The 16309-nt window shown below is 45.3% G+C and overlaps 1 protein-coding gene across 1 annotated transcript in view; it reads left to right on the forward strand.

The window, feature by feature from the left end:
• LOC147124242 (transcription factor RFX3-like) overlaps positions 1-16309 on the forward strand; it is a 157978-nt gene that overhangs the window by 114704 nt on the left and 26965 nt on the right. Inside the window, exons 12-13 of the mRNA XM_085984118.1 lie at positions 5094-5302; positions 12780-12933. Coding sequence (XP_085840244.1) covers positions 5094-5302; positions 12780-12933 — 363 coding nt within the window. The remainder of the gene's footprint in view (positions 1-5093; positions 5303-12779; positions 12934-16309) is intronic.

Here is a 16309-nt window from a genome sequence, read left to right on the forward strand (position 1 = left end):
TAGATCATTAATATATATTCTGAATAGCTGGGGTCCGAGGACTGATCCCTGCGGTACCCCACTAGTTACTGCCTGCCACTCGGAAAAAGACCTGTTTATTCCAACTCTTTGCTTTCTGTCTGCCAACCAGTTTTCTATCCAAGTCAATACCTTGCCCCCAATCCCATGTGCCTTAACTTTACACGCTAATCTCTTATGCGACACAAGGTCGCAGCTGGGCTGAGAGCAGGTAGGTCTCGGGGCGGGGTTTCCGATCACGTTGGGGTCGGGGGGGGGTGGTTGCAGGGGCTTCCGATCGCGTGGGAAGGGGTTGCGGGGTCAGATGATGGTCGGGAGGGGGGAGCAGATGGTTGTCGGGGAAGTCCGATGGTTGGGTGGGGAACAGGCAGATCGCAGTGAGGGGTTTATTGGCTAGCTTGTTGAGCCCGGAGGAAGCACTCCTGCTCCTCCTGGCCCACAAGTAGTGCTGTGAAGGCACTTGCCTCATAGATTTAGCCCTTCTCGCTTCCTTTCACTTGTCGGGTTTCTTGAGGCCTGGGAAACCCGGCTGCCTGTGGTTAAAAGTAGAATCACTGTTAAAATGAAGGCACGCAGTTTAAATGACCAACCCAGCACCTGTGAGTGGATTGGTCGCCTGCCCCTTGTCCCACCTCTGTTACAACCGGACATGGTGGGTTCGAGGCGGGTTGGGTTCCTGTTTCAGATTTTTTAAATTTTAAACTCTGACTCGACCCCAACCCACCCATTTTTCGGAGATAAGATTCAGCCCAGTGTTTCTATAGTGCCAATAATGGAAACATGGCGTAGAGTGGTCACGCAAAAGATCAAGGAATTTCAAGCGCAAATTACGTCTAACACAAATCGAGTTTCTGTGATCTTTTGCGTTAGTTTAAAAAACATCACGCTGGAAGCCAGCTACACCCATGAAACTAGCCATGCCCTCGGATCGAATTAATCACCATGGTGAATTTCCACTAATTGCGCCTGTTTGCAGCCCTTTGAGGAGGCTCTTAAAAGTAAGCTTTTTTTTAGGCTCAAGGACTCTAATATGCACCTTTTGAAAGCTTTTAAATATTAAAAAATATTTAATTTACTCAAACTGACTATTGTACATCAATAAAACTAGTAAGTGGTTCTGTATAGTTTTTTAAAGTCATTTTCAATTATTTAAAATCAGGTTAGTCACAGGCGGTGGGTAAACACTCTGATTAAAAATGCTTATTTTTTTGTGATAAACCCAGTTTCAGCTTTATTAATAAAACTGCACCAGGTTATCACTCATAAATGTATCAAGCAATATTTTTTAATGCAAAAAAAAATTACATTCTATAATGCTGCCCAATTGCGCTTGTTCATGGAAAATTTTACGATCAGCAATATCAAATGAGTTTGAGTGGAAACTTGGGCAAAAAATTCAATTCTGTAAACAAGCGCAATTTGTGCCCGGATTGCCGATTGCGCCCAAAGCAGAAACACTTGACCAGTGTATTTAAAGTCTGCCCTCACTTCTGGTGAAAAACCCCAGAAGTAGCAGGAATCAGCAAGTGGCATAATTCAAGTGGTAAATCTTACAGAACGTGTCTATTTCCCCTTTCTGTGAAATAGTTCTGCCTGAATTCCTGTTTTATTCTTAATTTCCTAATTTTTGAATTATGTCTTGTAATTTTTGAACCTTTTACCATTGTGAATAATGAAGTTCTTAATGTCAATGTTTGATGTATAGAGCTAGTGGTACAAGAAAGTAGAAAAGAGAAACGGTAATTAAATTTGTCTAACTTGCCTCATTGTTTATAAATCATGTTCATCACTTACACAGACCCTTACTTGTCCTCTTTCTGCTTTGGCATCAAGAAATCTCTCTAAGGTAAAGCTTGTGAGGTTTCACACCTAGTGAGGAACTTCAGATCAATGAATTGGGTGTGGAGGTCAGCAAATCCAGATCATGGCACTTCCAGTTTCCCTGTCATTAAAATTAATTAGCAGGAAACAGGGAGCACCACAAAGCAGGCACGGTGACCTCTGCACCTGATTCTCCAATTAGCGATCCTGACAATCAAGGCGCCTCATCTGGGTGCCTCACCTTACAAAATGTACTCTTGTGTTTAGTGTTTAAGCAGGAATCTACTTTTTTTTAATGCTTTAGCTAAGACCACATTCACCACACTGCTGTTCTGTAAGTTAACTCCAGCTTGACGGAAGCATAGATCAGAGAATCAGCCATGGAGGTCAGCACACCCAGTTCATGGCACTGCTGCTTTTCTGGAGATTAATGTTAATGACTAGAAAATCAGGAGTGCTGCAAAATCTATTTTTATTTTTTGTATGCTTAAACTTAGGTCAAACATTTATTAGGTTGTTTGGTAAGTTAACCCTAAATGAAACAGAATTACTCCTTAAAGGAAAAGGAAAGTCTGTTTTTTGTTTTGAGTACTCCCCCTTTTAATGTTGGGAAGTAGCACTATTCTTGAAATTTCCTTGAAGCATTTTTTAAATGTATTAAGGTTATCGCCTGTAAAGAGACTTCTGAGGACACTCTAATGACCTCAGTTGTGGGCACATCCTCATTCCCAACCAGAAGCATGCTTTGCGAAGATTGAGCAATTCTGGAGCTGCCTCAGAAGATGCAACCACTACTGTTAGCAATGGAGGTACTGTAGTGTAGTTATTATTTACACCATCTCAAGGCACTCTTGCTGACTTTTCACACAGCAGAAAGTTTAGAATAATCAAATTCCAAAAAAATACAACAACAACTTGTATATTTATAGTGTCTCTAACGTAGCAAAACGTCCCAAGGCACTTCACAGAAGCGTTTTAAAAAACAAAATTTGACATCGAGCCACATAAGGAGAAATTGGGGCAGATGGTAGGTTTTAAGGAGCATCTCAAGGAACGAAAGAGAGGCGGAGAGGTTTAGGGAGGGAATTCCAGAGCTTGCAGCTGAAGGCATGGCCACCAATGGTGGAGCGATTGAAATCGGGGATGCGCAAGAGGCCAGAATTAGAGGAGCGCAGATATCACAGAGGGTTGTGGGACTGAATGAGATTACAGAGATAGGGAGGAGCAAGGCCATGGAGGGATTTGAAAACAAGGCTGTCAATTTTAAAATCAAGCCGTTGTCAGACCGGGAGCAGGTAGGTCTGGAGGGTGCAAGATGGGAGACTGGCCAGGAGAGCATGGAAATAGTCGAGTCTAGAGGTAACAAAAGCATGGATGAGGGTTTCAGCAGCAGATGAGCTGAGGCAGGGCAGAGGCTGATGATGTTACGGAGATGGAAGTAGGCAGTCTTGGTGATGGTGCGGATATGGGGTTGGCAGCTCAGTTCAGGGTCAAATAGGCTGCCAAGGTTGTGAACAGTCTGGTTCAGCCTCAGACAGTGGCATGGGGAGAGGGATGGTGTCAGTGGCCAGGGAACAGAGTTTGTGGCGGGGACTGAACACAAGGCTTTGGTCTTCCCAATATTTAATTGAAGGAAATTTCTGCTCATCCAATACTGGATGTCGGACAAGCATGACAAATCAGAGGCAGTGGAGAGGTCGAGAGAGGTGGTGGTGAGGTAAGACCTCGGTATAGTCAGTGTACATGTGGAACCTGACGTGTTTTCGGATGACGTCGCCGAGGGGCAGCATGTAAATGAGGGAGAGAAGGGGGCCAAAGATAGATTATTGGAGGAAGCCATTGCTGCAGATGTTGTGGCTACAAATTTTGTTAACCAAAGGTATTAAGAGATATGGGCCAAAGGTGGGTATATGGAGTTAGGTCACGGATCAGCCATGATCTCATTGAATGACGGAACAGGCTCGAGGGGCTCAATGACCTACTCCTGTTCCTATGTTCCTAATTAGATAGGAAAATATGGAACCAACCGAGTGCAGTCCCACTAAACTGGGCTACGGACGAGAGATGTTAGAGGAACATGGTGTGGTCAACCGTGTTTCAGGCTGAAGACAGGTTGAGGAGGACAAGGAGGGATAATGTACCATGGTCACAATCACAGAGGTTGTCATTTGTGACTTCGGTTAGGGCCATTTCGGTGCTGTGACAGGAATGGAAACCTGATTGAAAATGACAGACTTTTTTTTCCACCAAGTGTGAAGGGGAGGCTTCCCTTTCTAGTAAACTAGTGGATAGAGACACTGCCTGATGCAGGAATCAGCCATACAGACCAGAAGGTCGCTGATTCATTTCTTGGTCTGTGCTGAGTTAGCTAATCAGTGTCCTCAAAACACAAACTCATTGTACAGACTACACACCAAGTAAAAGTTAACAATTCCTGATCACTACCAGCTCCTCCACATCTAGTGTACACTATGAAAATTATTTTTGTATTGTAACAGAGAAATCATTATTTGAGAAGGAAGCAGCTGTGTTAATGTTCAAAGAGCCTGCATTAATTTGTCTAGCATTTTGGAAAGTTACAGCAACTGTTTAAATGTCATCCACGACAAAGCAATTTGCTTCATCAGCTACTGAAGTCACTATTCACCCCTACATCACCAGAACACTGGCTGCAGTATGTGCAATCTACAGGATACGCTGCAGCTACGCACCAAGTTACTTAAACACTTTCTCTCTTCCCTGAGACCTCTACCACTGAGCAGGACAAGATCAGCAATGTCATACGAACACCATCACGTCCACATTCCCCTCCAAATCACACACCATCTTGGCTTGGACATATATCGCCACTCCTGCTGAGTCCTGAATTCCCTACCTAACACTATTGTGGAGCACCATCGCCATAAGGATTAGAGGTTCAAGGAAAAGGCCCACCACCAACATCTGAAGGCAATTAGGGATGGGCAATAGATGTAGCCTGATATGTATCACCCACATTCCAAGAATAGATTTTTAAAAGATACAGGTCCCATTCATGCCATGTGTCACTACAAATACCTTATAACTCATGTATGACATGCATACCTGAATAACCTTATGGACTGTATGAAGGCGGCTTCTTTTGACGATCAAATTTACAACCACAAGCTGCTGAGCATTTTTCCCATCCAACTGTGCCACACAGCTGTGCCTAGCTGTTTGCTACTACTAGACTAATAATACATACAAACTCAGTATTTCTTATGCTTTGACAGGAGCAGGCTTCCTGGGTGTGTCAGTGTGATGACAGCACAGTACAAAGACTGGAACATGACTTCAAGATGACTCTCCAGCAGCAGAGCACCCTGGAGCAGTGGGCTGCCTGGCTTGATAATGTGGTAACACAGGTGTTGAAACCGTATGAAGGGAGCCCTAGTTTTCCCAAAGCTGCCCGTCAATTTCTGCTTAAGTGGTCCTTTTACAGGTAGGTTTGGAGGATTAAAAAAATGTTACAGTGGCATGAATAATCTGAAATAAAGTAAACTAAAAAAGGTGGTATTAGATATGCAATCTGAGATAGGTGCAAGGCAGAGGTCAAGTACATTCCTAGGAAGAGAACATCAGACATACACCCTGTGCTACCTTCACATTGACTAATTAGCAGCTGATTGAACAACTGTAAGTAGATTTTAACATTTAATGCAAGTAAGGGTGGCACAGTGTCCGCGCCAGGACTGCTAATCCTTAGGTGCTGCATGCACCTGCATCCAAAGGTAACATTGCCTGGCACTTGTGTGGCGCTAATGATTATCTCCAACAAGAGAGCATCTAACCACCGCCCCTTGACATTCAATGGCATTACCATCGCCGAATCCCCCACCATCAACATCCTGGGGGTCACCATTGACCAGAAACTTAACTGGACCAGCCACATAAATACTGTGGCAACAAGAGCAGGTCAGAGACTAGGTATTCTGCGGCGAGTGTCTCACCTCCTGACTCCCCAAAGCCTTTCCACCATCTACAAGGCACAAGTCAGTGTGATGGAATACTCTCTACTTGCCTGGATGAGTGCAGCTCCAACAACACTCAAGAAGCTCGACACCATCCAGTACAAAGCAGCCCGCTTAATTGGCACCCCATCCACCACCTTAAACATTCACTCCCTCCACCACCGGCATACCGTGGCTGCAGTGTGTGCCATCTACAAGATGCACTGCAGCAACTCACCAAGGCTTCTTCGGCAGCACCTCCCAAACCCGCAACCTCTTCCACCTAGAAGGACAAGGGCAGCAGACGCATGGGACACCACCACCTCCAAGTTCCCCTCCATGTCACACACCACCCTGACTTAGAAGTATATCGACGATCCTTCATTGTCACTGGGTCAAAATTCTGGAACTCCCTCCCGAACAGCACTGTACCTTCACCACACGAACTGCAGCGGTTCAAGAAGACGGCTTACCACCACCTCATGGGCAATTAGGGATGGGCAATAAATGCTGGCCTTGCCAGTAATGCCCACATCCCATAAACAAATTTTTAATAAATGATCTCTGGGAGGAAGGGCAAAAATCTTATAAGTCTAACTGTTTTCTCTTCCTGACTTGTTGGTGATAGTGTCAATCACAGCAATCAATTACATTTCCAAAACTGGCCTTTGAATTTTGAGATTTATTCCCTTGTGATCTTTTAAGTTACTCAATTGGTTACTCGTCTCTCCAGACCCAGATGAATTATCTATCAGATCATTGTCTGGATAGCACTTGACACAAAAGGATACATTTTCAGACTATTATAAGGCACATTGAACCAAGACTCATTCAGCATTGTACAGATAGAACTATAAACCATACATTTATAAATTTTGAGACAATTTATAAACTATAGTACTTAAATAAATACAAAATAAAATGTACTTCTAAGCTCAATGCTACAATAGAGTCATACAGCACAGAAAGAGGCCCTTCGGCCCATCGCGTCCGCGCCGGCCATCAAGCCCTGTCTAATCTAATCCCATTTTCCAGCATTTGGTCCGTAGCCTTGTATTCTATGGCATTTCAAGTGCTCATCCAAATGCTTCTTGAATGTTGTGAGGGTTCCTGCCTCTACCACCCTTTCAGGCAGTGAGTTCCAGATTCCAACCACCCTCTGGGTGAAAAAGTTCTTCCTCAAATCCCCTCTAAACCTCCTGCCCCTTACCTTGAATCTATGCCCCCTTGTTATTGACCCCTCTACTAAGGGAAAAAGTTCCTTTCTATCTACCCTATCTATGCCCCTCATAATTTTGTACACCTCAATCAGGTCCCCCCCTCAGCCTTCTCTGCTCCAAGGAAAACAACCCCAGCCTGTCCAGTCTTTCTTCATAGCTGAAGCGCTCCAGCCCAGGTAACATCCTGGTGAATCTCCTCTGCACCCTCTCCAAAGCAATCACATCCTTCCTATAGTGTGGCGACCAGAACTGCACACAGTATTCCAGCTGTGGCCTAACCAGCGTTTTGTACAGCTCCATCATAACCTCCCTGCACTTATATTCTATGCCTCGGCTAATGAAGGCAAGTATCCCATATGCCTTTTTCACCACCTTATCCACCTGTTCTGCTGCCTTCAGGGATCTATGTACATGCACACCAAGGTCCCTCTGATCCTCTGTCTTTCCTAGGGTCTTACCATTCATTGTGTATTCCCTTGCCTTGTTAGTCCCTCCAAAATGCATCACCTCACACTTTTCAGGGTTAAATTCCATTTGCCACTGTTCGCCCATCTGACCAACCCATCTATATCATCCTGCAGGCTGAGGCTACCCTCCTCGCTATTTACCACCCCACCAATTTTCGTGTCATCTGCGAACTTACTGATCATACCTTTTACATTCGCATCCAAATCATTAATGTAGACCACAAACAGCAAGGGACCCAACACTGATCCCTGCGGTACCCCACTGGACACAGGCTTCCAGTCACAAAAACAACCTTCGACCATCACCCTCTGCCTTCTGCCACTAAGCCAGTTTTGGATCCAATGTGCCAAGGCACCCTGGATCCCATGGCCTCTTACCTTCTTGACCAGTCTCCTATGCGGGACTTTATCGAAAGCCTTACTGAAATCCATGTATACCACATCCACTGCACTACCCTCATCCACACACCTAGTCACCCCCTCGAAAAATTCAATCAAATTGGTCAGACATGATCTTCCCTTGACAAAGCCATGCTGACTATCCCTGATTAATCCTTGCCTCTCCAAGTGGAGGCTAATTCTGTCCCTCAGAATTTTTTCCAATAATTTCCCTACCACTGATGTTAGGCTCACTGGCCTGTAATTCCCTGGTTTATCCCTACTACCCTTCTTGAATAATGGTACTACGTTAGCTGTTCTCCAGTCCTCTGGCACATCCCCTGTGGCCAGAGAGGTTCTGAAAATTTGTGTCAGAGCCCCTGCAATCTCCTCCTTTGCCTCACACAGCAGCCTGGGATACATCTCGTCCGGGCCTGGGGATTTATCCACTTTTAAGCCTGCTAAAACCACTAGTACCTCCTCCCTCTCGATGCTAATATGTTCAAGTATATCACAGTCCCCCTGCCCGATTTCTATGTCTACATCGTCCTTCTCCATAGTGAACACAGATGCAAAAAATTCATTTAAAACCCCACCTACATCTTCTGGCTCCACACACACATTGCCACTTTGGTCCCTAATGGGCCCTACTCTTTCCCTAGTTATCCTCTTGCCCTTAATATACTTATAAAACACCTTAGGATTTTCCTTTATTTAATTATTCCATATAAGTCATCTTTGGCTTGTCTTTTAATTAAATTGATTTAAATGCTGAAATGTTCAATTATTTTCTAGAGTTAAATGCTGTTGCTAAATGTTGTGAATAGGGACATCCTGGCTTTGGAGAGGGTACAGAGCTGGGTGACTAACCTGACTGCGATTAGGTTACCTGAGCTATGAGGAGACAAAGGAGTCTCAAAATGGTTACATTGGAAGAAAAGCTTGGATTTATGTAGTGTCTTATCATATCTCTCAAAAACATTTCAAAGCACTTCACATGCTTGAATTACTTTTAAATACAACGATTGGTCTGATGTGTATGTTGGAGAAAAGAGTGCTCGAGGCAGGCCTGAGAATATTTAGAGGGACAGATAAACTGAATCCTCATAAATTATTTATCATAACAACAACAACAACTTGTATTTATATAGTGCCTTTAACTTGTAAAACATCCCAAGGCGCTTCACAGGAGTATTATAAGACAAAAAATTTGACACCAAGTCAAGTAAGGAGAAATTGGGACAGGTGACCAAAAGCTTGGTGAAAGAGGTAGGTTTTAAGGAGTATCTTAAAGGAGGAAAGAGAGGCGGAGAGGTTTAGGCAGGGAATTCCAGAGCTTAGGGTCTAGGCAACAGAAGGCACGGCCACCTTCGCGATTATAATCAGGGATGCTCGAGGGCAGAATTAGAGGAGCGCAGATATCTCGGAGGGGGGGGTTGTGGGGCTGGAGAAGATTACAGAAATAGGGAGGGTTGAGGCCATGGAGGGATTTGAAAACAGGATGAGAATTTTGAAATAGAGGCGTTGCTTAATTGGGAGCCAATGTAGGCCAGCGAGCACAGGGGTGATGGGTGAACGGGACTTGGTGTGAGTTAGGACAAGGACAACAGAGTGTTGGATGACCTCAAGTTTATGGAGGGTAGAATGTGGGAGGCCAGCCAGGAGTGTGTTGGAATAGTAAAGTCTAGAGGTAACAAAGGCATGGATGAGGGTTTCAGCAGCGGATGAGTTGAGGCAAGTGCGGAGACGGGTGATATTACGGAGGTGGAAATAGACGGTCTTAGTTATGCCGCGGATATGTGGTCGGAAGCTCATTTCAGGGTCAAATATGACACCAAGGTTGCGAACAGTGTGGTTCAGTCTCAGACAGATGTTAGGGAGAGGGATGGAGTCGGTGGCTAGGGAACAGAGTTTGTGGCGGAGACCGAAAACAATGGCTTCGATCTTCCCAATAGTTAATTGGAGAACATTTCTGCTCATCCAAAACTGGATGTCGGACAAGCAGTCTGACAATTTAGAGACCATGAATGGGTCGAGAGAAGTGGTGGTGAGGTGGAGCTGGGTGTCATCAGCGTACATGTAGAAACTGACACTGTGCTTTCAGATGATGTTGCCAAGGGGCAGCTTGTCGATGAGGAATAGGAGGGGCCCAAGGATTGATCCTTGGGGGACACCAGAGGTAATGATGCGGGAGCAGGAAGAGAAACCATTGCAGGTGATTCTCTGGCTATGATTAGGTAAATAAGAATGGAACCAAGCGAGTGCAGTCCCACCCAGCTGGACAATGGTGGAGAGGCATTGGAGAAGGATGGAGTGGTCAACCGTGTCAAAGGCTGCAGACAAGTCAAGAAGGATGAGGAGGGATAGTTTACCTTTGTCACAGTCACAAAGGATGTCATTTGTGACTGACTTTGATGAGAGCCGTTTCAGTACTGTGGCGGGGCAGAAACCTGATTGACGGGATTCAAACATGGAGTTGATGGAAAGATGGGCACGGATTTGGGAGGCGACAACATGTTCAAGGACTTTGGAGAGGAAAGGGTGGTTGGAGATGGGGCGGTAGTTTACAAGGACAGAGGGGTCAAGGGTTGGTTTTTTGAGGAGAGGGTTGATGACGTCAGATTTGAGGGAGAGGGGGACAGTACCTGAGGAGAGAGAACCGTTAACAATGTCAGCTAACATGGGAGCCAGAAAAGGAAGTTGGGTGGTTAGCAGTTTGGTGAGACACAGACTCCAGCTCAGAAGAGTAAGATGAATAGGCAGTTAGTTGACGGTCAATAGAATAGATAGGTAACCTGTTTCTAGGGCTGTTCCAGATTTGTTGAGCAGGTATGTGTTGCAGGCTCCGATGGTCTCTACCACTCAGTAGTTAGGCACTTTGCCTGAGGCTAGGAATTTGTGAGGAATCAAAGACAACAACCTGATGCATGAGGGTACAGGTAGAATGTCCTGAATCCGGCAACCTCGGGACCGAGGCCAAGCCGGTTTTCGGGTTTTTCCAGACTTCAGAACGTGTTTCTGATGTCCAAAGTCCGAAAACGCCCGAGCCCAGGTTGCAATATTTCCGGACTTCAGACATCAGAAACACGTGCCGAGTCCAGAAATGCCTGGGCCAAGTTTCCAGTTTTTGGTAAGCCTCCCTCAGGGTGTCCGGATTCCAGAACATTTTACGGATTCCGGACCCCTGCCACCAATCATCCTGGATTCCGGAACTCCGGATTTGGGACGCTCAAACTGTACACTGGTGAGCTGCACTACCAGGCTCATTCTTGTTTATGGTAGACGTACTTGGACAACTTTTGGTGCTCTGAAGACATAATGTATTTTTTTTGATATAAGATAAAATATGTACCATCCTGTAAATGTGCTACATTACATATAGACAGTAAACCTTACCCCAATTAACGTTGCCCTCTCACTTGGGTCTTCCCTCATCACACACCATTCTGGCTCAGAAGATAATCGGTCTTGCTCTCGTGTCCCTACCAATTTTTTTCTCTAATTAGTTACTTGGAAATGCCTATTTAAGACTGATCTTTTGAAAAGCTAGCCAAGTGCATCTGGGGAACTATTAAAGCAAACAGTGTTCAAGCCAGTCGTTTACATTTCATATCTTTTAGATGCCAAATAAAGATGCGTTGAGAAAATATTGGATTCTCATTCTTCGGAGAAAGCAAACACTAATATAAAACCATTTGGACCCATTTAATATATGGCTACAAATTTCATTGGCATCTGGCAAAAGAAATGATTGGAAAAGTACAATTATACTGTCATCAGCAAATTTCAGAAAAAACTTGAGGGTGCCATAGGGAAAATATTGAAAGTGATGCAAACTGTTTAATATTTATGATATCTAATCCAGATATTGGCATTTTTATCACCGTCTAATTGAAATGTTTTATTTAGATAACAATTATATACAAAAGTGCAAGTATGGGAAAGAGCAGGTACTTAGGGCTAAAAATGTATTGACATCGCATTGGGAACCAAGATCTTTAGTTATTGATAAACCTATATTAAAATAGATTGGACAAAATGATTTTTTAAATGCAATCTCCACAAAATGAGTTTGAGACCAGTTATTTCTAACTCACTGTTCTATCACCTACATAGCAACAGTAATAACACTATAAGAGTAATTTGTTGGTTGTGAAGTGCTTTAAATGTCCTGAGGACATGACTGTGTTAATGCAAGTTCTTTCTTACTGACTTCATTCAAGCCATTTTCATTTTTTAAAGAAAGGGCAAGAGGAAGTACACTTAAAGTACTCACATGATTAATTTGGGAGGGAAAGTCATTTCTAGAACAATCCTATTGTGCAGAAGAAATTAGTATTTTAAACTTATAATTCAGTTACACAGATACTCACTATTTCAGGTCTTAAACTACACTGCTCATGTCAGCTATAAGCTCCCATCAGTAAAACTGCTGTAGAGTTTGAAAGTGATCAAGATCCTTTCATTTCCCTTTTCTCTTATCATCTCTTGAAGGGTGTGACATGCTGGTGTGTGGTTGTATGCCAGCAGCCATTCGATCCTTCATCCACAGGTACATTCTTTATTTATTAATCTAAGTAGTGAGCATTCAACCATGAGGAGTCATCACAACTGAACCACACGCTCTCACCCAGCGTGTGCATACACTTTTCAGAAGGTGCCATTGGATTGTGATCAGCAGTGAAAACCCTGGATGATATTAACCCCTCCCTAGCTCAGGAACACTGAATCCAGTGATAGCACCTCATCGCTACCCAAGATGAGACCAGCTATTCTGGCATAGATGAAGGATTGAACTTGAAATTTTGTGATCTGTGTGACCTAGAATCTCAAGAAGCTACTGGTTAATAAGCCATTTGTAAAAGTGAAGATCATGTAACCTCATGCTTCTATTGTTCCAATAGTTCCATGGTTATTCGAGACCTGACCCTACGGAGTGCAGCAAGTTTTGGTTCTTTCCATCTGATACGTTTGCTCTATGATGAATACATGTTTTATTTGGTGGAGCACAGGGTGGCTCAAGCTACAGGGGAAACACCCATAGCAGTGATGGGGGAGGTAAGAATTTAAAAGGCTTGAAACTTTGAAAACAGTTTTTTGCTGTTAACTTCAAAACCATTCTGCAACCTTCTGTCACATTTACTTTGAAAACAAAATGTCTGTGTATGTTTAGTGTTTCCTTAAAGAGAAACTCTCCAATACTCTCTTTTTATCCATTTGCACATCTGCCAATTTGTGCAGTGATGGCTACACACAGGAGAGCTCAAGTATAATAAAGAACCATGGTGCTTACACGTGCCTCCATCTTCTACCTACCATTCTGAGAAATTCTTTGGCCGCAAAATTCAGCTCTGTAGCACCCGTTGTTTACATGCTACGGGTGCCGTTTGGTTCCCAAAATGGCGTCTGTGGCGCGCTGCACACCATCTTGATAAGGCGTTGCCACAGGGAGCGTGTACCAGAAGTATGGAGAGTAGGCAGATCGTGACGTCAATCAGCGTGTAACGCTGATTTGACGCCAGCGCTGCCATTTTGGAGCTCAACGCTCCAACTAACGCCCTCTCTTAAGCTCGCACAGCTGAACACACGTTCAGCAGCAGGAAGGACCCTCACCCACCAGCGCTATTTAAAGGGATCATCACCTACTTACAGGTTAGTTGCTGGTTGATTTCTACTGGCTGTTGATAAGTTTGTAGAAGTGTTTGGTGGTTTGTAGTTATTTCAAATTGCTAAAGTCTACAGGGAGTGGTGTGGCAGGTGCTGAAAGACTTTAACCTGACCTCAAGGATTCTGCACAGACCACTTGCTTCAAGACATGGGTGCAGTAGTAGGCATTCCACTTAGCCTACAGCATGGCAGGGAGAATGAACAGTGGTGACACAGAGCAGGACAGGCTGCTGGAAGAAGGAGGAGGGGGAGGGGGAGAAGGGCTCTCGGCAGGTGGCCATATCCGCTCAGGGTGTTCAGGGAGCAACATTCCTACCTGAACCTCAGCAAGGAACAGTGTGTCAGATGTCTGCGCTTCACCAAGGATGTCTTCACTGAAATCTGCCACCTGCTGCAGCCATAACTGCAACCTCCGAGCAGGGCGAGCACTGCATTGCCAGTGGTTGTGAAGGTCACTGTGGCCATGAACTTCAATGCATCGGGCTGCTTCCAGGCTGGAGCAGGAGATATTTGCAGTATCTCCCAGTGTGCCGTCCACTGTTGCATAAGGGAGGTAACGGAGGCTCTGTATTCCACGAGAGCTGAATACGTTTCCTTCTCTGTGGCCAGACAGTAGCACGCAGAGCGAGCATGTGGCTTCGTGAGGATTGCAGGCTTCCGCATGGTGCATAGTACCACTGACTGCACACACGTCGCTTTGCGAGCGCCACATGAAAACACTGAGATGTACCACAACCGAAAGGGCTTCCACTCCCTCGAAGTCCAGCTGGTGTGCGACCATACTCAGTGAATCATGCAGGTGAATGCCCAGTATACTAACAGCAGTCACGATACCTTCATTCTGCAGCAGTTCAATGTCCCATCTGCATTTGAGCCACCACGACAAACCAGTGGATGGCTACTGGGCAACTCCGTTAATAACATGGTTAATGAATCCGGAGCGCAACCCACGCAGACCTGGGCAGCATTCATACAATGAAAGCCATGCTGCCACATGAAATATTGTCGAGCAGACCATTGACATGCTGAAGCAACGCTTCTGCTGCCTGGACCGCTCTGGAGGAGCCCTGCAGTACTCGGCAGAGCGGGTGTCAAGATTCATGGTGGTCTACTGCATGCTGCACAACCTCGCCATCATGAGGGCACAGCCGTTACCACCAGCCATACGGTGACCAGCTGAGGAGCAGGAAGAGGAAGGGAGGGGGCAACCCAGACAGACCGTTTCTGGCCAGGCTGTCTAGGACCGACTCAACTGGCTGCGATACAAGTAAACGCAACCCCAATTCCACGTTCAACAACAGTTCCACTCCTTACATTCCCTCTGTCACTGACCATCACAGCATACACTTGGCCACAATGCAAAAATAAATGCCAACACAAAGTAAACATTCCAAACCAAATTTATAAATGCAGGTTAAGAAGGCAAATGGTATGTTGGCCTTCGTAGCGAGAAGGTTCGAGTACAGGAACAAGGATGTCTTGCTGCAGTTGTACAAGGCCTTGGTGAGACCACACCTTGAGTATTGTGTGCAGTTTTGGTCACCCTATCTGAGGAAGGATGTTCTTGCCATGGAGGGGGTGCAGCGAAGATTCACCAGACTGATACCTGGGATGGCAGGAATGACTTACGAGGAGAGATTGGGTCGATTGGGCTTGTACTCGCTGGAGTTTAGAAGAATGAGAGGGGATCTCATTGAAACTTGTAAAATGTTGTCAGCTCTAGACAGATTAGATGCAGGAAGGATGTTCCCGATGGCCGGAGAGTCCAGAACCAGGGGTCACAGTCTAAGGATAAGGGGTAAGCCATTTAGGACTGAGATGAGGAGGAATTTCTTCACCCAGAGAGTGGTGAACCTGTAGAATTCTCTACCACAGAGGGCAGTGGAGGCCAGTTCATTAAATATATTCAAGAAGGAGTTGGATATATTTCTTACGGCTAAAGGGATCAAGGGATATGGCGAGAAGGCAGGGACAGGGTACTGAATTTGGATGATCAGCCATGATCTCGTTGAATGGCGGAGCAGGCTCGAGGGGCCAAATGGCCTACTCCTGCTCCTATCTTCTATGTTTCTAAATCGTGCCATATTACATACAAAAGTCAACTAATCACCCTTGTGCATTCCCTTAGTGCCTACTTTCCATGTGCCTTTGACTGTCCAAGTGCTCCTACGCAGTGCTACCCCAATGCCTGCAGCATGGCTGCTGGAAGGCTGCTGACATTCATTGGAGGAGACTGCAGATGACCTTGGAGGACGACCTCAAGCAGCCGTGGGCCTAGAAGGCCCAGCTTCGGACAGCCCCATCTTGGCATAGGCGGCAGACTGGCTGACAGGCAACAGCAAGGGCACTGGTGGAGTGGCAGGGGTGGGAGGACGAATGCTGTCATCCTGAGAGAGGACAGTAGGTTTGTGCTCAACAGAGCCACTGCCAATCATAGAATGGTTACACCACAGAAGGAGGCCATTTGGCCTGTCGTGCCCATGCGGCTCTCTGCAAGAGCACTTCAGCTAGTCCCACTCCACTGCCCTTTCCCCATAGCCCTGCAAATTTTTTTCCTTCAGGTACTTATCCAATTCCCTTTTGAAAGCCACGATTGACTCTGCCTCCACCACCCTTTCAGACTGTGCATTCCACATCCTAACCACTCGCTACGTAAAAAAACTTTTTCCTCATGTCGCCTTTGGTTCTTCTGCCAATCGCCTTAAATCTGTGTCCTCTGGTTCTCAACCCTTCCGCCAATGGGAACAGTTTCTCTCTATCTACTCTG

The sequence above is a fragment of the Somniosus microcephalus genome, chromosome 1 (assembly GCF_052327205.1).
Source record: "Somniosus microcephalus isolate GS21.2 chromosome 1, FLI_Smic_1.0, whole genome shotgun sequence".
NCBI classification, from domain to species: Eukaryota; Metazoa; Chordata; class Chondrichthyes; order Squaliformes; family Somniosidae; genus Somniosus; species Somniosus microcephalus.